At 31.3% G+C, this 27,890-nt stretch overlaps 2 protein-coding genes across 2 annotated transcripts in view; one reads left to right on the forward strand and one right to left on the reverse strand.

The window, feature by feature from the left end:
* The window catches only part of LOC123703423, a 136,109-nt gene that overhangs the window by 59,442 nt on the left and 48,777 nt on the right, over window positions 1-27,890 (reverse strand). The window lies entirely within an intron of this gene.
* LOC123703422 lies at window positions 5,679-7,080 on the forward strand. The gene has a single exon (XM_045651408.1). The coding sequence runs from the start codon at window positions 5,709-5,711 to the stop codon at window positions 6,669-6,671; it is 963 nt and encodes a 320-aa protein (XP_045507364.1). The 5' UTR covers window positions 5,679-5,708; the 3' UTR covers window positions 6,672-7,080.

Consider the following 27,890-nt stretch of genomic DNA (forward strand, 5'->3'; position numbering starts at 1 on the left):
GCTTCGCTCCTATTGAATTTAGCGTGATGATATAAATCCTATAGTGGATAGTCTTCCTCGATAAATGGGCTATCTAACACCAAAATAGTTCTTAAAATCGGACCAGTAGTTCCTGAGATTAGCGCGTTCAAACAAACAAACAAACTTACTTTATACTATTAGTAACAACTTTTAATGTTAGTATAGATTAGTATAGATAAAACACCCAAGTATAAGTCGTTTTCTAAATATATTCTAAAAGGATTTAAGACGCTATTTTATTTATATACTTATATATGTACATATTATAATTATCATAGCTTACGTTATGACACCAAACGAATGAAACACCTATACCTATTTACGTTTCAACTGATAAAAAGTTTCGTATAATCATTTAATTATATCGCAACAAAGACTCAGATTGGAAAGTGTCTACCGGCTATCAGTGCAGATAAAAGATATCTCTCAACTTGTGCTTTGTCAGAACAAGTCAACTTTACTCAATTGTGTACAACGCAAGGTGGAAGAGTTGAGATTTTCAGGTGTTTTAGCAAATTAAATGTCTGGAAAATTGTGATTGAAAGATATATGTACCTATCCAGTAACCAGTTATTGCGAATGCAGAATGAGCAAATGATGTGAATCTTCATATTATGATGTGAAAATTTCTTGGGAATTAGTTGAATAGATGTTCAATTTAGTTAGTTTTATAAAATACTAAATTTGTATAATTTTATCGGAACTGCAAATTTGTAGTATTAGTATAATATTTAGTTAGTGTATAAATTTTTTTTGTTAGAAATTACGGGTAAACCAATCACATAGAGTGAATAGTTATTGTGTAACTAGCAAAACCCACTTCATAGCTGTCATAGTGTCCGAGAATTACATTCAGTTTGATTCAATACAATTTTATTTTTATCTTAATAATAAAACACCTATATACAATTCACCATAAAATAAACACAATTTAAAAATAAAAAAATGTTGTGTGGTTTTATGAAACCACGGTAAAAGTGAAACTTGACACAAAATTATCGTATTTGTACGATAATTATCGTACGTTTCGACCGTCACGCGACATGCGCTACACAGAGCAAAAAGTTTGAGACGATGTAATAAAAGTTTCACTTTAAAAATAAGCCGCTACAAAATTCACGCTAGAACAAATTCATTACAAATAATCTGCTATTTCTTATTAATATAACATATTATGTAAGGAATAAATATTAATATTTAAATAAAAATAAACCGCTAAAGCTCCCCATTCACGCCACAGCAAACGCATTAGAAGTAATGCGTCGTACCGTCGCGTCGCGAGTAAATTGAGTCGATATGCAAATCTCGCATTGATATTGCTGTTTTGTCTTCCTCGGAACTTCAGCTTGTTGCTAATTCAGTTATTAGACTATCGCTAGTTTGTCGGCACGTGAATGGACAAATTAGTTTTAGATAGACGGGTTGGTGTCGTCTATTTACAGTGTAGTTTTATACAGTTTTATGTAGATAAGGGTTCTGATATTACTTTTGAAATGTTTATTAACTGAACTTGACTTAAAATTAATTCGTGCTCTCCATACTTAATATTTTAAGATTGTGTTCATTTTAAGTTATTTTGTTTCCTGTATCCAATGTTATCTGAAGATGAAGATTTTGCTAAATAGAGAAAAAGTAGACTGCTGTAATTTTTTACGTACTTATAATTTAGAGATTATGTATTTTTGTTACAATAAAAATCTAGACACGCGGCAGCGTGTCAAGCCGAGTTCAAGCGAAGAGAACTGGCGAGCAGCAGCCGTGTGTATATTATTTACACGAACCATTTCGAGCCACTTTTCACCCCCTTATAACTCGAAAACTATTTAAGTTAAATAAACCAAATTTGGTACATATCAAGAGGACCTCAAGATTAACAAGAACCTTAAATTTCATAAATACAGATTCAACAGTTGCGTAGATATTAATATCCAAAAATCGCAATTTTTAAGACTGACTGACTTATAGACATATACAAAACCTAACCCACTTCCAGATGACCTAGAAAGTTCAAATTTTGTAATCAACTAGGTAATAGTGAGTGTACAAAGGAAAAAATCAGAAAATACTGAATTTGTCTGTATTTAATTTTTTTTTCAATGACATAAATTTTGTTTGTATGGAAAAATGGAAAAGTTTATAAAAATAGAAAATAGTATATTCACCTTACTAGTCTTAAAAAATAGATCAAAACTAGTCAGTGGCCGAAAAAAATTTTGAAATCCATCAATAAATGACTGAGATATAGATTATTGAAGTTTACATATTTTAGCGCGAAACATCTGTAGATTCGATGCGCCTCTGACATCACACTCACTCGCGCTAGTATCGCTAGGGCTAATTACTTCGATTGCATGATTTCTTTATTCAAAACTGTTATTAAACGTAAAATAAAAGAAAATTGTAATAAAAATATTGCTCATACAGGTAACAATAATATATAATTTTACATATTCACATTTATTTATTCTTTATTTATGAGTGTTTAGTTTAGTTTTAATTTCAGTGTAGGTAATGGAAGAAGGCTTCGTCGAAGGTCGGAATGATTTAATTTGCGTAGGTAATATATAAGTGAAACATCTTTAGGCGCGTTAAGAGTAAAATTTCAAAATCGCGTCATGGCAATACCGTAACGTCATGGAGTAAGGCGACGATTCTTCTACAACGATCTTTGCATCTTTGTAATAGTGTGTGTACAAATTCACGCTGGATGTTTAGAAAATCATGTAATCTTTTAAACAGAAAACGAGTTTAAAAAATTGCAGATAATGACGGGGCAATGTGCGCTGACATTCATAACATACAATAAAATATAGAAAATAATACTAAACAAACCATACAAAGAAACCGCAAGAAAAAATATATAAAAAATCGTATATAAAAAGTATTATATTCATAAAGTAAATCAAATTTGCAGAGTAATTTTCTGTACAAAAAGTAATGATATCCCATCAAAAACATAAATGTAAAAATTGGAGCCGAGTTCAATCGTTGACTTAATTTGCCAAAAAAGAAATGAGATCTAATTAATGTGTGCCTAGTTCTGCAGACAGTCCAGAAATTTATTTACAAAGATGTATTAAGTTCTTAGGTTGACTGAAAACTCAATTGTTTTATTTCCCTTAGAGAACAATGTTTATTCCAAAATATAACTTTTTTTAATTTGAATAATATAATTATTTTCACAAGGCAAACAACTAATGACCTATTGATCCCCATAATTTGATGAGGCTAGTTTTACATACTGTTTATATTTTGTGAGGTTCTAAAAACTAGCCTCATCAAATTATGGGGTTCAATAGGTCATTAGTTGTTTGCTTTGTGAAAATAATTATATTATTCAAATTAAAAAAGTTGTATTTTGGAATAAACATTGTTCTCTAAGGGAAAATAAAACAATTGAGTTTTCAGTCAACCTAAGAACTTAATACATCTTTGTAAATAAATTTCTGGACTGTCTGCAGAACTAGGCACACATTAATTAGATCTCATTTCTTTTTTGGCAAATTAAGTCAACGATTGAACTCGGCTCCAATTTTTACATTTATGTTTTTGATGGGATTATTCATTTACTATACACATAGACCTACAGATTGCCTACAGACGTGTTTATTAATTTAAAAAATCTGAACTTTTCAAACATAATATTCAGAAAGTAGTCTACAGAAAGCCTTTCGTTAAGTAATTATAAGGTGTATCAGCAGCCTAACAGTTCAACAGGTCGATCCAACAAATTGTATCGAAGTAAGGGCCAAGGGTCTGAACGGGGCTCGGAAACGGGTCCATTAAATGGGTCATTGTGAGCCCGTACCGGATTTGTTTATTACATCTATTCAATAGCTTTATTTTGTCTAGGAAATTGAATCTGCGATATCGTTTTGGTTATGTGTGTTTGTTTTTGTGAATAATTATGGTTGATTGGCTTTGGAAATGGGTTATCATGTATAGTGCAGTCAGTACAAGTAAAACGTTTAGTTTGTAACCGCTCTTAATGGTATAATATAGAGAACTTTTTACTAAAATTTATGGGTTAAATTTATTTATTTATTTACTTCTTACTAAATCCTGTGTATTTTTATCCTACATTATTTTAGTGTTGACGCTTGCTAAAAAATATGAGTAATAGGTATTAAAAGCGGTAAGATATGCCGTTTTATATAATTATTAAAATAGAGCTTCCTATCTCATAAAATAAATAAAAATTAAAGCAACAGAAAAAAAAACATCATAATATCAGCAATACTAATAGCGATAAAACCAACAATTTGAACCAAAACCACAGAAAACATTATAACCAGCCCTAGAACCGAAGCTAAACCATCCAACGTTCAGCACAATAAGCGAAACAATCCACTATTTTCCTTGCAAATGATTTCAAGGAATCGTACAAGTAACGTCTCATTGGAATTGTCAATTTGCGAACATCTGACGTCAGCAAAAAGTATCGCTAATAGCTTCATGAGTTAGCTTGGAGTACATTAGTGCATCTGCGTTTTCTCTTTATACTATGTTTATGTTTTATAGTTTATTTCGCGTAGATTTGTTGATGCCATTGATTAATTATTATAATTTATCATGAGTTGACTTTTACCGGTATTTTACAGGGAATAACAATCAAATCGCGATCCTTTTTATGCGAGAGCAAACAGGAATGTGGAAAACCTTTTCTTGAAGGCCTAGGGGCTTATATTATAGTAATCTTACTAGTCAAACCAGAACAGCCTTATTCCTTAACACTACAGATAAAAACATTATTAAGTCTCTTAATGTTATTCCTGTAAACTTGCTTGCGATCACATAGGTACTGTATACAATTCAATTGACTATCACGTAAGCACAATTGCATGTTCCACTTCCATACATTTGTTATATATTTAATCGCAATAAAATCTATTACATTCGATAAATTCCCAAATGTCAATAGTGTTTGACAATCGGCCGGCAATAAATTTTGGCGGGTTTTATTCGGGCCCGCGGCAAAAATTCATTTCGCTTGCCGCTCAAACGTTCTGTTTGCTGATCAACAAATACAGGGCTGATGAGCAAATTATTTGGAACGTTTATTTGCTAATATAATTTGGCATTCATTTTGCTAAAGCTGAATACAGCATGTGCCGTGTGTTTCAGTGCTAAATCTAATTTAAAATTGTAGTAAAAATAATTATTGTATGGAATGTTTGCCTTGTTGTGACCAAAATTACACAACCGATTTTTTGTATTTACCATATTATTTTACGTCGCGGCGATCGTGGTCGAGTACGACTGTTTTCAAACCAAAACATACTTGCCTATAATTGTACATAATATTTTGTATTAAATAATTTTCTCATATTTTTATTCCTTCAAAATTACTTAAATCTATAATAATATATAAAGCATACAAGAGTCGCTAACAAGACAACAAGTTGTTGTGTCGTGATCGGATCGGGCCGCTCGGGGCTCAATGGGTTATGGGAACTTTCGTTTAAATTTTAAATTTTAAAAGTTTGATATGCAGTGTAGAACACTGATTAAGTACAATGTTGTAATACAGCGATCGAAGATGTTCCTATAATAAATGTCTTTAGTCTATTCAGAAATATCTCTGAATTGAGAATTCTAATTCCATCTTCCATCAGTCGTTGACAGACGATCGTGCATAATACACGTCGTTATACAACTATAAATATTTCTATCTACCCGCTAACGCAATGTCTAAGTGTGATATTTGTAAAAAAACGGTTACCAAATCAATTCCTGGTTGCGAGTGTAACAAGTGTGAAAGAATTGTTCATCTTAACACCCGATGCAGTGGTCTAACTAATAAGCAGATTGCCGCGCTTAAGGCTGCCCCTAGTTTAGAATGGACCTGCTTGGAATGTCAGCGCGAGTCACCCAGACGTAACTCATCTATTATTATTCCCGAAGACGACGATGAAGACGACACCCATGTACAGATAAACGCGAAAAAGTTGCTGAGTAACATAACGAGGGAAGTCGAAAAAGCAATAAAAAGTGAAATGCGCGAACTAAATGAAGCATTACAATTTCATAGCGCTAAATTAGATGAAGTCGTAGAAAGCATGGATACATTCAAACAAACTATTAAAACACTAGAGCGGAAGAACATCGAACTAACAAACCGAAATAATAATCTAGAAACTCGTGTCGGTGCATTAGAGCAACGCCTACAAGAAATTGAACAAGCAAAACTCTCAAAATACGTGGAAATCGCAAACATTCCGCATGAAGCTACAGAGGTTGTCAACAAGTTAGTAGAAAAGGTGGCACTAAAACTTAACCAGCCGGTCGAAAGTATCAGGAGTTCACGCCGACTACAAAGCAAAAACCAACCAGCTAATATAATGGTGGAATTAAGAAACGAAAAAGCACAAGAAGATTGGCTAACGGCTGCCAGATCCTACAATACTAAGGTATCAGATGTCTGCCCATCCCATCTAAATAACAACAACACCGTTTTTATTAGAGAAGCCATGACAAAAATGAATAAAAATTTGCTATGGGAAACTAAGCAAGAACTAAAAATCAATCTAAATTTCAAGTATGTATGGTTTAAGAAAGGATTCGTTAAAGCTCGTAAAGATGATAGTTCAAAAATTTATATTATTAGAAGCTCGGCGGACATACACGCTATAGCAAAAAGTAAATCCTAAACTTTGTTTTGTATTGAAATAGGTAGTTAACGCTTGCAACAGATCATAAAATTGTATATAATATGGATAGTTTACAAGATAATGTCTATGAAGTCTTCGATTGTATAAATATAAACGATTTTTTAAACAACATCCCCAATATGCCTATAAATCTATTGTGTATCCACATTAATATAAGATCCGTCATTAAAAACTTTGTTACATTACAACAGTGTATATCATCCGCACAAAAGCGCATTGATGTTATTATACTTACTGAGGTTAACATTACGGATAATATTAGTAGCTTATATCACTTAAACGGCTATCAAATGTATACGTCTCTAAGAAAATGTAAAAGGGGTGGGGGTATTATTGTATATGTAAGTAATAAACATACATGTTACGTACACAATGTAAACACAAATTATTTCGAAAACGTATTATTCACAATAACCACTCACACAAACTATAATACAAACATTTGTGCAATATATCGTCCCCCTAACACTAATAAACACTTATTTATCGATGAACTTAACAGACTAATAATGAATAAGTGCCCTATAAAAACTGATCTTCATATACTGGGTGATATTAACATAGATCTGCAATCAGACAATCCTATAAAACATAAATATAATAATACAATGCATGGTCTAGGCCTTTTGTGTGGGATCACAGCTTACACTAGAATCGAAACATATAATAATAAAATAAGTAAATCATGCATAGATCACATCTACACTCGATCACACGCAAAAGATCTATTCACAGCAGCGATCGGTACGACACTAGCGGATCACCGGGCCGTAATGCTCGCTTGCGTCGGGGATTGTACACAGGATGATACAAAATATAAAACTATGATAGATAATAAAAAATTAAATACATTACTAGAACAAATAGATTGGACATGTACGGACAATATGACATGTCCAATTAATATATATAACTATATACACGATCAATTTAAAAACAGCTATGAAAAATGTGAATTTACTATTAAAATTAAGACTAATAATAAAGAACGAAATAACAACGAGTGGATTAATAAGAAGGTTATACAAGCTTGTGAAACTAGAGACAAACTATTTATACAGTGGACTAAAAACACAAATAATTATATTATTAAACAAAAATATAATAAATATAGAAATTATGTAAATTCATTAATTAATAAAACAAAAAATAAATACACAAAATATAATATCATTTCAAACAAGAATAATTCAAAAAAGCTGTGGGAGATACTTAACAAACTCACTGGTAGAATAAAATCTTCTATTGATTCAATACTGCGTAATGCATTTATTAAGAAAGGAACAACAAGTAACGATATTGCAAATAATTTTGCCTCAACTTTTCACAACAGTGTCAAACAAATAATCCCGAAATGTGTAGAACCATTGCTTGATAAAACATGCTATGAACACTCGGCAAATGTAAGCATGCGATTTAAGAGAGCCGACGCCAATTCAGTGGCCAAAATAATTAGAGCATTAAATAGCAACAAAGCTCCTGGGTTGGATAGAATAAGAGCAATTGACGTCAAATTACTTTGTGAGAAAATAAAAAATACCTTGGCAAATTTAATAAACACCAGCATCATAAGTGGTAAATATCCGACAGAACTTAAAAAAGGCATTGTTCGTCCAATTCATAAAAATGGTAACAGAAACGATTATGACAAATATAGACCAATAACCATATTACCTACTATTGACAAAATAATAGAAAAGTATATTAGTAGCCAAATTTACAGTTTTTATGAACGCAACAACATATTAACAAAAAATCAATACGGATTTCAACCGCATAAAAATACAACACAGCTGCTTTCCACCTTTACAGATAGTCTTTATAAACACCTTGACAGTAAAAAGCATGTCCTAATCGTATTTATTGACTATAGTAAGGCGTTTGACACCTTAAGGCACAGCACACTGATAAAAAATCTAAATGATAGCGGTATTAGAGGAAGTCTCTTGACATGGTGTGAGAATTATCTCCAAGATAGATCATATCAAGTTCGAGTCCTCAATGCTGACAGCTACCCAGTACACGTTACGGAAGGCACGGCACAGGGCTCGGTCCTCGGACCGCTGCACTATCTAACATATGTAAACAGCCTCTCCAATGCACTAAAACAGTGCGAGATCTATCAGTTTGCTGATGATACGTGCCTAGTTTCAACTGGTAATAGTGTAGATGAGGCTCTAACAAAACTTCAGAGTGATTTTGATACTCTCATTAGGTGGTCCCACGACGCAGGATTAGTACTCAATGCTTGCAAAACAAAATTAATGTACGTTAGTTCAAGTCATAACCGCAGTGCAATTTCACCAAAATTAATAGCTCATAATCATAGTTGCCTACATTCCAAAAAATGCCACGCTATACATGTTTGCTCATGTGACGCTATAGGTCTCGTTAGCAATCACACATATCTTGGCTTAATCATTGACGATCGATTAAATTGGAAAGCTCACATAAACCACGTTTGTGATAAGCTAAGAGCCATATTAGCTAAATTCTCTCTAATCAAATACAAAGTGCCATACAAAACGCTACTGTTACTTTATAAAGCTCTGGTGGAGTCTATAATACTATACGGACTATCAAGCTATGGGAGAACATACAAAACACATCTCGACAGTATTTTTTCACTACAGCTACGTATCCTAAAAGTAATTGTGCCAAGTAATCTAAAAACAACTTACAATGACGACTATAGAAAATTATTCTCTTTTCTAAAAATATTACCTATTCACGAACAAGTCGAATTAGTGTTATTAAAAGAACACTTTTTTACAGATAATATCATCAAAATAAAACACTCTTATTATTCAGCTCGTAGGGCGGACCTCTCAGTTCTACAGTTACCAAGCTATAATAACCTTTATGGAAAGAGAACTTTGAACTACGTAATTCCTAACTTAATAAATAGACTACCTAAAACACTCAAAGATACACTAACAAATAAAAATATTAAAATAAAACTAAAAAACTACTATGAAAAATTAATTATTGATAAATATTCATAATTACGAACATGTTTAAAAATTATGTATAATATAGACTAACGCCATAATGTGTGTGTGTATATGTGTATATATACATAAATACACACATACATTATCTACTGACGTATTATAATTGTGTAGAAAATTTCATTCAATTTATAAACTAATTAACTGTAAACGAAAATCAACACCCTGTGGGTGCGGAGTGCAGACCGCAGTTGCGATAAGACGTAGATCATTCTTTTTTGTTTCTACCCACGAGTGTTGTTTTCTGCGATCATTGGATAAAGGATGTACTATTTTTGTTGGTTCTGTAAACGAATGTATGTAATAATGTTGTATTATTGTTTGTCAATATTATCGTATCTTTATTTTGTATGTCGACGGCGCTGGCGCGCGGTAAATCTCTAAAGAGATTATGTTTGCGCCAGTTTAATTTAAGTTATAATGAATTGTATTATTGTATTGGATAAAAAAAAAAAAAAATCTTATATTTCATCAAATCTAAAAAAGTATATATATTTTCAACAAAATTGTAGCGACACGTAGATACGCCACACACCAACATAATATTATGTTACTATACAATATTTGTTATTATCATTGTAATTATCCAAAACTAGGGTGACTTGAAACCATTTTTAAATTATAAGCAAAAATTCCGGAAACAAATCAAGTGTATTATAACGAACGATTCTTATCGTCTAAATGCTATAAAATCGCGCATCAGCCGGCAAAAGCGCAGAATGACCGGTTTTTGTGAAGTTATTGTTGGTTGTCGGCTGTAACGGGCCTTTGTTCGGACAATGTCACTATCTGAACGTGTCGACGATTGCAATCGTCGCGTTTATACTGTACGACACGATATTACGATGGATTAACGATACAAATATTAGTAAGAAAGTCGAATTAGCATACAATAGTCGAAATACTGTTATAAAAGGTAACAAAGGAAACAATTATTAATATTATGTTTGAATGAATGCTTTTTAAATTTATATTTATAAAGCATTTGAATGCCATAAAAACTAAAAAAATATAAATTATGTTTGATTTTGTAGTTTGATACTAAAATTGTTAATTTCTCCTCAGCCTTAACTAACCTTAACTTATATGTCATAGTGTACAATAATGAACGGATAGAAGTTAATCTGTCTATGACATAGAGCAAAACTGACAGTATCTAAAATTATGCAATGTCTAGGATTAGAAATTGAACGTTTGGCGAATTTCAAACGTGATTTACATTCAAGAAATGTTTATTTCATTTTTTAACAATCGAAAGAGGTCACGGTCCGATTACGTTTTACGATTAGGAGTACGTATTTATAATTTAGTACATGGATTATTTTAATAAATTTACTGTTACATAATGAGTTATTTCTTATATTATTGTATATTAATACCATTGCGAAACATTTAATCCAATATGTGTGAATGTATGAGATAAACGACACACTACCTCGCACCACGTAGCGAGACACGGTATTGTGTGATCTTATAATATTGCATGTAAGTCCACAGTCCAACAGAAAACGCATCCACGCGCGTTCATGCGGACGACGCGCCTACATGCGGAGAAACATGCACAATGACGAACGTTTTTGAATAAAATAGTAAATACCGCAGTGAATCACTTAACGCAACAACGCGCGTGAGTGCGTAAAAATCCCGCACAAGAATGCAAATCTGCTCTTCCGCAGATACAGGGGTAGGTCACACACATACATCGTAATCGAATTCTGTATAGATAAGATAATCATTATAAATGCATTTTTTTTAAATGTATTGTGTTCATAAGAAAAAATAAATAAAGACATAATAAAAGTACTCTGCTTCCTGCACGATATAAAATATCGTGAGCATTATCGTCAGTCGTACGGTGTAAAAGTAGTTGAGTCCCGTAACTGAAACAATGACCGACTCATAATACATTTGACGAACAAAGCGACGGTTCTCCAATGTGATTTCGTATCTACATGTACTCTTTTTGCACCTTTTGTAGTGTACTCTTTTGGGAGCGCCTTATGGTGTTACTGTACTTATTTAGCTTTTTTACTTAGTTCTATAAAACATTTTAAGCTCCTTTATGTATGGTTCAGAAAGAGCAATATGCCAATATATAGAATACAGACGGTTTTATTTAAATAAACACACTAATTTTCTTTTACACATTTTATTGCGTATAGTATGCTCTACAATATAGTGAAATCAAAAAAATGTACACTTATATCGAAAGTTCTTTCCTGATGAGTAAAATGACACTGATAACCTTTTCAAAATAAAACGAGAAATATTCAAAATTTTATATTACTAGCGTTAGTAGGCTACTAGTTATTATTATTCTGTGATTAAACACTTCCTGTCTAGCACACACACTAGCGCCTCCTCTTCTTTTTTCTGAACTAAGTTATAAGTGCCCTTACGCACTAGCGGTTAACCGCGGGGGCGGCTAACCGCGCGGTTAGCCGCTTTCCCATTTTTAATATGCAACCGCTTTTATGATTAGTGCGTACAATATAAAGGGCACGACTTGGCCATATTTGAACAGCCGGACAACAAACCCAATTTCATTTAAAGCTGTTCAATAATTTGTTACACAACAATAAACATCAACCAAAAAGCTTTGTTAATATCGATAGGATTTTAATAAATTTAGCAGCAGATACGATCTTGTATCGTTGAATTGTGAAACACGCTCACTCGATTCGGCAAAATAAATAAAGGCCACAAAACCTATTTGCCAGCACTCAGCGAAATTTATTTTCAAATAACACGAGTTGGCCGGTGGCTTGTGACGCGTATGTAACCGTGGCGAAACTGGGTTGGATTGGGAACATATTCAGTATTCAAAAATTTGAAGGGGATACTAAAATGTATTGATTTAAAATTTGGAACAGATCATCAACAGATTGTCATATTATGTTAAAAAAGATATATTTAACAATGTAACAAATAATTAATACATTAATTTAAACATTTATCTTTTTCAATTACCATTACAATTTACCTCGTAATAGAAAATGAAAACTGAACAGAAAAAATATTTTTAAATATTTCACACTAAAACAGAAACGTTGAAAACATCAAAGTAAATAATTTATCTTTTAAATTAAAACATTTAGAGCGCTAGAAAAACACCGCATGCAATCTCAATAAAGCCTTTTTCTCAGTTCTCGGTGGAATTTGTTACGAACTTTCTAAGTTCCGTCGGTCATTCGCATTCGTAAATAATTCAGTCGCTGAGGGGACACCGGGGTGGAAAGTTTCTAGATGAAAGGATTAACGCGTAATACCTTAAGTAAAAGTTTAATTTGAATGGCGCTTATACATTTTTTATTTCTTTAGTGTCTCCTGGTTGTAGAGACGTAGACAAGGTTTTCAAGTCGACATTAATTATGGATTTAATAAGACTATGTTACTTTCTTGAAGAAGTTGTATGTCTAAGTTAGGACTCACTAATGTCAAGAATAAATTGTTCTTATCCTAATGCTGAGCTTTTAGCAAATTGGTCGTAAACTTAATTACTTTCTATACAACTAAAAGAGTTGATTCAATTTAATCAAATGAAAATAAACATTTGGCAAGAATCTTGAAACAGAAAATAACAATTCTTTTAAAAATAGGAATGATTTTATATTTTATGGAATAAAAACGTGAATCAAATAATAAATTATAAATCTCTTTACACTTCGACATAATATAAGTAATTGAACTTAAAATCTATACAGTGTCTCGAAATAATAAACTTACTTTGAGTATGATCAAAATGTATTTAGAAGAGCTTTTATTTAAAATAAGTAACAACGAAATGTGTGAATAAGTCGCACCTTTCAGAGCACTCCGCAGAATTTGTTTAAAAAATACCTCTTGGCTATTGGCACAAATTTTTCAGTTTACTCGTGGGGCGGTCCCCTCCAGGTGGGGAGACTAGGTGCGAAGGGATATTCGTTTTTCCACTGAACTCAACCGTGATAGTTCGGCTCCGTTTTAACTTATTGAAAGCTATTTCAAATACGTTTTGTTGGCTTAAAAAGATTTTTCCACAGGCTATAAATACAATGGATTTTTATGGTTGCTTTAATTAAAGTTGAACTTAGAAAATACGGTCGGAATAACTTTTGAGGGAATTTGTTGAAATAATTTCTTAAAAGTATTTGATGATACTTTGAAATGATCAATTTCAACATTTCTAATAGCTTTACTGTGTATTGAAATTAGTAAAATAGAAATTATTTATAATTTTAACAAGTAAACAGTTGAATGGAATAGGGTTCGTATCTAATAGTAACACAGAATAGTTCTTACGCTCGAAATTTATATTTCTCAATTGAAAATATTATTACTTAAGATGTACGACCCACGCAGGAAACTTCTAAAAATGTGTTTATTGTTGAAATATTAAGATGTACGCTTAACAGTTAATAAAAAGAAATCGGCTCATCAAACATGGTCATCTTATCTGATTTCTCCTTACCGATAACGCTTGTGCGCGTGCTTGATAATAAACTTCGTTAGTTTTCTATCTACCAATGATGAACAAGGTACTCATTTTAGGTAGGTAGGTACTGTAGGTACTTAAAACAGGATCTAAGCACATTCTACGTAATAAGTAGGTAACATTAAAAATATTTTTGCTACAAGTGCAACAAGAATCACTGTAAATTCTTTAATATCAAAATTCAATATTTCCATGCGACACCGAAACTAGGACATAGCTCTTATCTAAGAGGAGTGTGTGTGTCAGCAGTGTCGACAAAGTGTCTAAACTTATTACACTCCTTGTAGGAATTGCGCAAATACGGAAAAATACTCGCTTGCTTCGTGTGAAAATGTGGAGGTACACTCGATTCTGGAATACTTAATGCTATGAGTGATGTTACAAACGTCAAAGTTGGTGAGGCTGGCTGCTCTATCACGCAAAAACAGCTGATCGAAAGTTAATGAAAATATTCTGTACAGAAATAACAGCTCCATTTAAGAAAATTTTGTCAGAGGAAAGATATATTTTTTATTTAGTTAGTGTAAACATAACTCTACATAGACAAAAAAGAGCGTGTGTGTGGAGCACACGTGTCAGAGGTGAAACTTCTTTGGCAAGACTTAAAGATACCAAAATTGTCGCCTTATTCCATGACGTGACGGTATTACCATGACGCGACCTTGAAATTTTACTCTCAACGCGCCTAAAGAAGTTATACTTCAACAAATACAGCTTTATTTATTTTAAATGCAATTGCTCGATTAAAATAATATATTTTATATTTAATAATAATATTATGATATTTCTCATTTACAAACATACACTGTTATAGAACCTTTGTTGCATTACCCGAAATGCTTCAGACATTCTAAACAAAAGCAAAGCGACGGCTAACAAATGCGATCCTGTAATACCGTATTCCTAAATCATGTAAAACAGTTGCATACCGCACAAAGCCTGCATAACGTCTCATTCTGTCACACTGCATCTCAGAATAATAGCTTTAATTACAAATAACGTTATCCAACCGGTATCGTTACGTTGCTCGTTATTCATAACGGTATGGCGTTGCTGAAGGTAATGGTGTTGTAATATTGTTGAAACGTTACGTTGTAATCACGTACCCAATGTTTGGGTGGCAAGGTGAGACACTTTTGGTGTTATGTCTTAAAATTTTAGCTTTATTGTCATATTCTGTGGCAAATCTAGGTTAATAGAATTGTAGATATTGTATAATATCCTGAAGGATCTTGATGGGGTTCTATATTGAGGATATAATATTGCATTGTAATATTTATCTAACGGAATCAAGAGCTTTAGAAACACTTTCATGGCGTTATAGAGCCATTTTTCCACATTGAAGAAACAATTTTTTATAGAGATACAACAGGCATTTTAAAGTGCCTGTCTTCACCACTCCGAAGACGCGCTTATGAGATCGCTTCTCGAATAAACGGATATAATAAACGGAACGCGTATTAGAGAAGGCATCTCATACGACACAAAACTTATAAAATTAACTAGCTTTCCGCCCGCGGCTTCGCCCGCGCAGTCAAAGAAAAACTCGCTAGATAGTTCCCGTTCCCGTGGGATTTCCGGGATAAAACTTATCCTATGTCCCGGGGTAAAAAGTAGCCTATGTCCTTTCTCGGGTATCAAAATATCTCTATACCAAATTTCATGCAAATTGGTTCAGTAGTTAAGGCGTGATTTATTTATACGGAGCTAACTTATTACATGTATTCACGTCAATGTCCTGAGAATGAGAATGATTGAGTAACAGACAGACAGACAGAGTTACTTTCGCATTTATAATATTAGTATGGATTTATGTCACAAATAATTTTACAATTACTTACTAAACTATCCAATACCCTTGAAATTCTTCATTTTATCCTGCCGTTCACTAACCAAAAGCGAAACTCCGGTATATCTTTCAGCCAATTGATTGTCTGGCTCAAATGGAAGCGCCTCGTTAGACCTAGCGACACAACTTTTTTTCCCGTTTCAACTCTGATTTGAAATTCAAAAGTCTACTGGCGCTTTTACCAATTCAAAGTTGGGTCCTTTGAATGGTCGGTCGCTAGTGTTTGCGTCGGTTACAGACTAACAAAGGTTTGTTGTGCCTAACCTAGTAAACGGAGATCATCTCCCTTCATAACTAACGTTGCAGCAAAAGTGAATTCTGGCCTTTATTGTTCAGTAGCGTTATATTTTAATGGCTAGATCATTTAGTTACACGAAATGTTTAAGGTCAGGTAAATTTACTATTTGAAATACTAAATCTGTTTTATTACTTCTTCAACCAGTTTTATGAAATATTTTCATAACATTACTGTAATAAATTTTAACAGAATATTTTGTAATTTGTCATGACGTGTATTTTGTGTAAAATTCATCCGGGAATAAATGTGAGGTATCGTATAGGTAGCGACTCTAATTAATTCACATTTTTAGATGTGCAAGATATACACTTATAACATAATATTATATGCATCATGCCCCTTTGAGCTACACACAAATTTGGAAGTTTTCAATTCTATGTTACTTTGTATGGGCGGGTTTGTATACGTTTCGTTTGCTTAATGATAGACGCACACAAACAGGGTTGCTTCAGCCGTGTGTGTCTTGCTAATATCTATATGAGAGGCTATTGGTATATGGGAATTTATCTTTGAGTAAATAAGAAGTAATTATTAAAGGAATTGAGTAATTATCATTTGCGATAAGGTTTATTAATACTTTTACACGTATGTTTGTTTCATTTTTACTCATTTTTTATAAAAAATGTCTTATTAGCACATGCATGTTTTAATCAAAATTATTTCCGAAGTTTTTAAGACCGTAATGTTTACTCAATTCTGAATTACTGTACTTAACTCTATTGTTCAATGTGTTAAAATTAAACGTAAATAACGCAAACACTAAGATACTTTTCGTACGTATTTAAGTATCTAAAACGATATCGTCACGTATATTATACTGCGTGTAAAGTCCGTGATAACCGCTCGCTTCAAGTCGGGAATTTAACGCAGAATTAAGGAATTACCCTCCCTTTGTTGAGCCCTCTATCCCTCCGTGATATACGTCTAAGTGTAACCTTTATACAAACCGGTAGCTTATTGCTTTCTCTATTGTCTTATAATATTATGAATTGAAATAATTATAAATATGCAGCTTGCCGGTCTTATGTAGAAACTGATTTCAGAATCGGTGGTAAATGGTAAAACTATGCTGTGACGATACAATAGTTCTTCTAGAAGTCTTAATTGAATAAATAAATGTTTGAGTTTGAAGTATATTGGATAAGTTGATATTCTTTAAGAAAGTGTGTTGCAAAGCATTCTTTTTTCACACTTAGAGTCGTTGTATTGGTAAATTTCATGAGCGAACCGCAGTTGATAACCTAGTTTTAACATATAATAAAAAAATCTTCTAATCATTATTTCCTTTCAACTTCTATTTAAAAAAAAGCTTTATAAAACCCTTTTTTGCCTTTTGCATTTATTTAAGCATTATTTAAGAAATATGTTATATGAACAAATAATAATATGCTTAAAAAGTTTATCACTTGTATTTCTTTTAATCCTACAAGCCTTACTCAGAAACGGAATTCAACGAAATTTTCATACTTTTATCAAGGAAAAATATTTGTACACAAAAATTATCTAAAAATATTATTTTTGGGTGTCGTACTTGTTTGTGAATTAATAATGTCACAAAAAATGTTAAATCTGAACGTCTAGACTGAGGAAAAATTAATAAGCGTAAAACAGTTATTTAAGAAATTACTTTTCAAAGAAATACATTTGAATAAAGTCAGGGAAAATTAGAAAGGGCGTTGTTTAATGAGGGCCAATTAGAGATATGAATATTTTATTTAGTGTATTACACGAGAAGAAAGCTTGATTTTCTGGATTAATGAATATTAAAACAATGTACCTAGTCACTAAAAGATTACTTTATTAATCCTTTTATGTACCTTTATTGCCAATTATGATTAAACTAATCATAATTTGTAATATTAAAAACTAATAATAACAGTCTTAAATATTTAGAAACATTTTACTGTGGAACTTTAAAAAAAATAGATGTCGATATTTTCGACATAGTATTATTATCTATGACTAGAGACAAGTATACGCATAATAATTTATAATTTTTACTTTATAACAATATGATAAATTGATGATATATTAAATTTTGATTTCATAATTATAGACATTAAAAATGTACATGCTTTTCAAATCCATTGTACGATTTAGTTTCTATCTATAAAGATTTAAAAGTTCATTTAAAAGTCTGGTAAATAAATGTTAATGTTTAAATGATAACAATGACAGATCACAGAACATGACCCAAAGATCAGACCATTTATCTAGAAGTCTGTCAGTGCCAGAATATCGGAGTAATGGGCGATAAATCGAATTTTTCCGAGCTTCTTGTTGTTAATTGCTTCGTTTTGGTTATAACGGATGATTAGAGAAGGGTTTTTATTTCCTCTTTATCATATTTGCAGTGAATTCAAATACAATATAACTCTAAGCTGTCTGGGTGTACACATATTTGATGAGCATGTATATTTTATGATAAGTATGTTTATATTTCATATTCTTCAATAACATTTAGGAGTAAACAGAAGCTGAAAAATCTATAATTGAAAAATGAAACGCTAATTAGTTGACTACCGAAAATCTCGAGAACGACTGAACCGATTTCGTTAATTATTTTTTTTATAATATTCATTGAAGTACGAGGATGGTTCATAATTATTATGAAGAGAAAACTGATTTTATTTCAGGTAATAAAAATAATTTCAACTTATTACAAGCGACAGTTGTATGTAGACCGTAACAGTTATGCATTTATTAAATAAATCAAAAGCAACGTCTGACGAAAACTTCCTCCGTTTCAAAATGCATTCTTCTTTGGCCGCTCACTTATTGTAAAGCGTGGTAAAATTAACATAATTTAATTTTCTCAACAAGTTAAATGTTACTAACTTTAAGATTCAGTATTAAATCTAACCTCCTTTTAAAACCCATACTAATATTGTTAATATAATTATTTGTATGTCACATTTTTTGGGATAAACCACAGCTCTGATAAAATGAAATGGGATGAATATCAAAGGCTTTAATTTAATTTTAATTGTATTTTCTAAATACGATTCATTAAATTGGATTGAAGTAACGGCAAATTAATTAACTAAGGGAAGTGTAAAATTATAATTAGTTTGTGGTTCGAATGATTAATTATTGAATTATTAACGGTTTGTCTGTGGTTACGGTTACATAGTACATAGTACATGATAGTGCTTTGACTGAATCTCACTAATTGTTAGTGCATTAGCACTGCAATTAATTGGAAAAACTTCCAGCCGCAAAAAAGAATAGATCTTAATTGTAGGTGCAAGGTGGAAGGTTCATAAAAGCTATACATTACTTACTATATACTTACTGTAAATATTATAATATAAACTTTTGTCTAAAATAATAAAATATATTAGATGGGTATGTGTTTTAAAATTATTCGATTATTTTGATTTTTATGTCTTATCATGTATACGAGTATTGGTCATTCAGGAAAGTCTAATTATTACATCTTAAGTCTTAATATTATTCATTAAATTAATTGATTAAGATGGGTTGGTTATTGAAACAATACAAAATAGACTAACATTTTCATTATTGCCACACGTTCGACGGACGGAAACCAGCGGACTCTATAATATGTACCTACTAAATACTATAGTAATAATTTTAAAAACGATTAGTGTAACGTTTTCATTCACATTTTATAGTCAACTTATACCACAAGAAGATATATTACAAACTGTCTTCAATTATATAACACAGGACGTAATCACAGGATTTCTTTACCATACAGTTAAACCAGTGACTGGCTTTCTGCCAGGCTTATGGTAATGCTAACTTGCCATAGCCGAGCTTAAACTTAATATAGCAATATAAGAAACTCGGACGCTTCTCGTGGGATCTCATAATGGATTTAAATTTATAAACAATCAGAATAAAAGGAAAATTTCCTTTTCAAATGGATTGAAATGCCATGACAACAACGTCTTCTTATAAATATACCTAGCTACAAAAAAATAAATAAATATTGTATCTCTGTTTGTAGATAACGTTATCTATCATAATCTTAGATCATAATATTATTATCTCGATGGGATGATGCCTATAGAGTATAGGCATATTACATATTTTTGTTTTAAAAATGTATATTTTGTGACTAATGAAGCCAAAGACACTAAATTTATTATTGTGTTTTATACCTACTTTAAACAAAAGTAAGTTAAGTGAATAAAAAAAAACTAATTCACATCTACTTTATTTCTCCTTTTAAAATCTTCTTATTTCTAAAACACATTTTCATTATTGTAGAAAAAGCTCGTGAAACATAATCATAATACAGGCTTTCAAATTTGCTACAAAATAGCTAAAAATATTTATTTAGTGTAGCGCATTAGTCGGGTTTACCCTAATCCGATGGTAGCGCGGGCATTACCTAAAAAGGTTCTGCAAACCCTCTTGCTTCGTATTTACCCCAAAAATTAATTATTCAAACACCAGCTGATTTTACTTTTAATTTTTAATTAATGCGCCCGGATTAAAATACCTTGTACGTTGTTTATTTTGACGTTTTAATAATGGGCTCGGAATTATGATGACCGTAAACAGATAGGTTTTTAGAGTAATTAATTGGAACGCGTGTTTCTTATATTTCAATTATATTTACTGGTGGGTATTACAAAAATCGTATCACTCCATAGTATAAAACAAAGTCGCTTTCTCTGTCCCTATGTCCCTTTGTATGCTTAAATCTTTAAAACTACGCAACGGATTACGATGCGGTTTTTTTTAAATAGGTAGAGTGATTCAAGAGGAAGGTTTTAGTATATAATTTTTTTACACAAAACGGGTTTTATACAAAACGGGCGAAGCCGCGGGCGGAAAGCTAGTAAATTATAAAAAGCTGCGGTCCACCATATTCCTCGCATGTCTTGAATGTAAGACTTGTAAAAATTTAGCTGACTAAAAAAGTATTTTTTACATAATCTGTGCGTGGAAAACTATTAGTTCTTATTATTGAACTATAAAGTATAAACAATAAAAATAATTACAAAAATTACCAGATAAATACTTACCTACTAAAAATTACCAGATAATATTAGAGCTATCTCAAACAATGAATTAATCGAACTACGCGTTAATGAATGACGCAAATAAACATGTTGATTTGATCGCTTCTCCCTCGGGAACTGCGCTATATTTCGGGATGCAATAACCCACTCATAGAAAAAACACAATTAATGCTAGTTTCAATGTATCAATTTAGTTTTCAATTTTAATTTTTTACTGAAGCAAGTAATTTTTACGTACTGTAACATCTATTCATTCTTTGGAATTGTTATTTGTTCACATTAAGTAAAGATATAAAAATATTAGTATACATTTTAGCATAAAAACAGATCGAAATAAGTAGGTACAAAATATAATCCACTTTTTGGTATGATAAAAAAATATGAAGAGTGTTAAATATCTAATAAAAAATTTATAAAGTATAAAAGAGAAACCGCATTCCGAAAGCTAGTTAATAAACCGTCCAATACCGAAAAAAACATCTTATAAAAGCTTTCTTTACAAAGTCGGTTAAAAGATAAGGTTTAATATCCTGAAAACGTTAATTAAAGGAAGATAAAAGTTTAATCTTATTTTTGGCCGAAGTAACTGTCACCGTGATTTATTCAACGTTTTTATAGCTCGGCCCAGAATAAAATGTGTTTAATATTATCATTTGTATTACTTATAGTCCGTATTTTTGTCGTTAAAATTGACAATTCATAAACACTTGAGAAAATTGAAAAAAAGTGTAATTTATTAAACGGCTAAAGTTAAATTGCATTTAGATCCTATGAAAACAACCATAGTTTTTTTTTTAATAATACGTAAAAATAATTTAAAATTGTTACAGTTAATAGTCTGTTATAATTTTTAGTTATTATATTCTGAGGTAACAAAGCCAAAAAATTAAGAGAAAATGTAATCTCAACTAACAAGCCTAACGATTACATTCGAACTAAATCTACACATTTCAAGTTCCCTAAATATTCGTTATCACGTGGAAACAAATCTCAGAAAGACATCCATTACAGGTAACATTGGCTGATAGCGCACATAAATCAAATGCTGATAATCAGCCGTCAATCAGGATCTACGCAACGCTAGTTTTATAGCAATGTAATTATACATCGATTTATTGCAACACGATTTTAATCTGTGATTTTAGCTTTTTTGCCGCTTGACAGAACATATTTTATGTGTTGTATGTTCTATAGTCGAGCCAATTTAATAGGCAACATTTGACGTCTATCAATTTTATCTTCGAAGAGATGTAACTTGTATAAAAACATCGATTAAAGTGAATTAATCGATACGGATTTGTAACATTTGTCAATCGAATTTATTAATTTATGATGATTTTTATTCACAAGTAATCAATGCATTCGATTCTAGATGTCAGATTTCGATTTTTAGAGTAACATCTCTGGTATTTAAAAAGAAAAAAGGTTTATTGACACAAAATTGTAGCGACGTCAGTTCTTCAATTCAGAAATTGTTAATTATGTTTAGTATGGTTTATCAGTAAAATGAAATATTAAAATTACTTGTATTGGTCATTATTATTATAAATATGTAATCGTAATTGAAAAAAGTTAAGCAAATGTGCAGTTCTAACAAAACGAATTATCATGTTATTCTATGTCGTCGTTACTAGGTTACGTTGTTGAATTTTGTTGAACTGTCAAATGTTGCCTATTAAAATGGCTCTACTATAGCTTTAGATATATTCGTCCTCTATGTCCTAAATTTAACAAATAAAATCCAAAATAAATCAATTCGCGAAAACAAATGAAAAATCAGTACAGAGTTATTGATCTTATCGCAAACAAAAAGACAGACGAGTGGGAAAGTTATGTTTTAAAATATGCAGTGATTTATACCTACCAGTTAATAGACAACATTGTTTATTTATTATGTATGATATGTATTCAAAGCATATATTTTATTCTTATGATAAAAATAATAAAACAGCACAGTTTTTACTCATTAATTTTTGAAATATAAAGAGGAAACCCTAGTGGATTATCGTTATTTAACATGCATTATAACAAATCGACTAGTGTAGGTAAACAATCGTGTGATTTCTGAAAACGCTTACTATTGGATGTAGAATTAACATTAACAAATTACAATTAGGTAAGTCAACGTTTAGTACACAAGACCAAATCGAAGTTAAGTAGACATGTTGTAATTAAAATATTATCAAACGTACCTAACACATTTTAATCATTCACACGCACACACATACATACACACAAACACACCCAAACGCACTCACCCACACACACAACTCACCACTCTTTAATAAGTTACTGTTTTAAATATACATATAATTGATAATAATTGTAAAACTCGTAATTGGCGTATTGTATCATAGATATAAGTAGATTAAGTCAAACTGTAAGCTGTGTAGTTTTCGAATAAATAAATAAATAAATAAATAAATGACAATCAAACAATCGTTCCAAAGAAGTTCCAGATAGCGATGGAAATCTCTCAAATAAAAGAGCTATTAGCGGCTGTAAACAGCTTAGCTCAGACATTGATGTATTGTCTAGAATCTAGACTGAACTAGGTAGATGTACCACTTAGGAAGCAAATATGCTAGACGAGAACATGACGTATTGAGAGACGATATATATCTCCATTATTAAGTTGTAAATCTATTGAAGGAAAATTTTATGCGAGATATGAAGAGATGACGTGTAGGATATAAATAATAAAAGTTATTGAAAGTAGCTTTATAAATTGGGAAGGAGAATGTAAATATATGCAGAATGAATTTTTAAAATATTGATGTCGGGATGTAGAGAAACTCAGGTAGAGTTTGAATATTTGTAATATATATGAGATAAAGAATAAATGTTTGCTGTTTAACAGTTCACTTCTTTAAACACAATATAACATGTAGTCAGTCTGTAACGAAATCAAGCTCTTGTTATTATTTATACGAGAAGTAATTTAATCTTTTCTACAGACGATTTCTATGATATTCAAAAATGTTGCTTTCAGCCTTTAGCTTAAAATCGATAAAACGTGGCTTTTAAACTATAACAAGCGTTAAGCTACTGTTATGTATTCTGTGCTTTATCATCAGTTTCCAGTTAGCCAGAAGATGGAAAGTCACGTAGGTATTTACTGACAATACGAAACGATGCTAATGTAGGCTTAGGTGTCACCTCGCTCTTACACTATTCGTAAAAGATTCGTTACTTTTGGTTTGTATGCATTTAAGAATGTTACCTTTGAGTAAACTTTATTGTTTACTAGCTGTGTCGCGCAGCACGTGACAAAGATACATCCATTCAACCTAACAAACTTCGCATTACATTATTTATAGAATTACTGCACTAAAATATATTTTATGTGTTAAGAGCGTTAAGCTTAAAAAGAAACAGCGTTACTTTCACATTTTTCATATTATTATTATTGATGGTCCTTGCTGTGCCTTATTAAATTCCTATATACGTATATGTATGTGAATGACTGGCATTTCATCTTCAAAGAAATTCCCTTAAAACCTCTGCCGAAGTATAAATCCTTATTATTTTCAACTTTGTCTGTCTTCATTAGTGTCAGGGCATGTCGGGAACGACTTTTTTGATCAACAATGAATCGGCTTATTATTTGAAATGCGGTATTATGAGGGAATATTATTTGATATACAACTTTATAAATATTTTACGGTGTTATTTTAAGACTTTGATTTTAACGATTATTCATGTAAGAGTATTTAGTTATAAGTTAGATATATATTCAATTATAGACTAGGCTAGAAAATATATTTAAGTCCAAAGAAAACATTGGACGAATAGAAAATGTATTTTAATTGGTCTGAATAGAGTATAATATGTATTATGTTTATAATGATATAATATGTTTATAATGTATATATGAATAAATATCTTCATATATACATTATAAACAACACATACCCAATACCTATAGAATAAGATTGTAATATAAACTCGGCAATTTCTACACGATATTTTTGTAAATACATACATTACGATACTGTGATAATTCACACACACATAGGAAAACACAATGTTTTTGAGCAGGAAAATATGAAAACAAAAGGTATTTTGATCCCCGTTTACGGTAACCGTGTGTGTGTTGATCATTATTAAATGTTTAAGAAATCCTTGGATATGGCGACCCAAAAACATATAATATAATTTATGAGATAAACGACATGATAATTATTCTTATTCACATGTTTTCCTTCTATTTACTACCTTTACGTGTTTATTTAGTTATAAGCTCTTTAAAAAAATCATAAAATTAAAGATTAAAATGTTTAATTCATCAACAACACACGGTTGAAGTCGCTGAAATTTCTAATCAGGAAAACAATCAAATATATTGATTTATATTTAATTGATCGAAATCCATAGCTAATTTTTGATCTACGTTATAGTTTATGAAGCAAGTAAAAATTACATGTCGTAAATAGAACAACTGAAAGTTCTAGATGGTATCTATGAAGATGGCCGCCATTTGCCAACAGACTACAGACTACAGTCCCACCGCTACACTCGATTTTACGCGTTAAACCTATTACCATCTTCACGTCCAATTTTTCTCAACGTAATCTGAATAAATTAATTTACCACCTAGAGGAGATTTTGCAAAATTATTGTTGGAGCTTTTAACACTCCATTAGTATACGTATTTTTGTAAATCTTATTAAGCGTGTTTGTATAAAAATATGAATTATAACAATATAGAAACATAGTTTTAATTAAATTATTTTCATTTTACACCATTAGTGTCGACTTTAATTCACTTTCATTAATAAGTTTCAAAACTAATGTACTGATAAAACGTTTAAAGATATAAAACTACAGAAAGGAATACAAGTAAAGGTATAATCATCTAAACCAAAACTGTCAACTGATAAAGTTGTTCCGTCTCTACAAAATACATAATAATACTCGAAGCATGTAGAAACACCTTGGATGTTTAAAGATGTGTAAAGAGATATACAAAACAATATCATATTTGGTTATACGCCACGCCATTTCACCTCATTAAAAACTGTAACAAACACGACACAAAACAAGGCAAATTGAATCAATACCATAACACCACATCCCATTATCCCACGAGGTGTTCGTAAACGGTGGCTGTCTCTGACAATTACGAACCTCTTAAGGAACTCACATGAGTTAAATGAAATCCTCCTTGAAGGCTAAAGTACTGTAGAGTGCAGAGCGTAGATGGTTTATAGATCGTTGGTTACTGTTTTGAAGGCACGGATTAATAAAGGTGTAAAGACAGGGGAACAGGTAAAGTAACATATTAAATGTTTGGAAATAAAATACTTGGAACGAATTGTAAACACGATTCATTCATCATGTATTTATTAATCCGACGTTTTGCACATTTTACAGCAACCGTAGTCACGAGAAGACTTGATGCTATCTTGATAAAAATTTTCACAAGAAAACAATATTATGTAGAATATAGACTTTAATGTGCCGAATGTCGTCGTTGTCGTAAATAAACATAGTTTAAACTTACACTTTGTTTTGTAGCAGTTACACTTTTTTAAACTTTCTAGCAATTACAAGCTTTACAAAAAATACGTAACGCTACGAATTTAAATTCGTGTTTTTAGGAAGTTCAGTGAACCAAATTCATTAGTTAAATACATAAAAATACAGCCACAAATCGGAACGGGAGCACATAAATTGCGATGTAAAATTCATCGTCAATTCAAGAAATGTCAGGATATTTATTTAAGCCACGGCTAATGAGACTGGGAAATAATAAGTCATTCCTGTTGACCCCAAGTAAAAGTTTTTTGTTCACTCTTTGTTATTGTTCGAATACGACTTGCTGATTCTTGTTTTCGTTGTTGGTAGCAGGTTCGATTTAGATTCCGTCGAATTTTCGAGAATATTGTTTTCATAATTAATATTGTATTGTCTCTAGTGAGATGGCGTATCTTTTGTGTAACTTTTAGTTGTGACAAATTATGAGACGATGAATTTTGTAATAGTCAAACGCCTATATTTTAATTTGAGACTAAATTTAATTTGTTTCTATCGTAAAATAGATATTTGTTAAAAAGTATATTTTATTAATAAGAATAACAGTAATAAATTCTTAAGAACCAAGAGGCGGCTTTTATTTAAAATAAAATTTTGTTTCTAAAAAATATTTCAAGTTTTAGGTTTTTAAGAAATAAAATATACAATATGTTTAAATATAAACTAGATTATCCCTTTAAAATGATTTCATAGTCTAGTCACTACTGAATTATCTAAAATTTCATCCCTTGGGCAAAAGTAACATTTCTCTCTTCTCCACACTGACTTCACGTAGTAAACACGACCTATTTCTAACGTATATTTCAACCTCTTAAGGTTTGTATTACGGAACTAGCAGGGCTTGTTAAAATGAGACAAACAAATTTAATTTAAATGCACATTGCGAGATGCGACGGTCTGGAGTGCTCGCCTCGTAAGATGACTGTCCTAATTGTTGTAGTGATACACCCTTTCCGTACTTTATGTTTATAATATTATATTATATAAAAGGCCGTATTAACTACACGGTTTATAACTCAAGAATTGCT

This window comes from Colias croceus, chromosome 26, assembly GCF_905220415.1.
Source record: "Colias croceus chromosome 26, ilColCroc2.1".
Taxonomy (NCBI): Eukaryota; Metazoa; Arthropoda; class Insecta; order Lepidoptera; family Pieridae; genus Colias; species Colias croceus.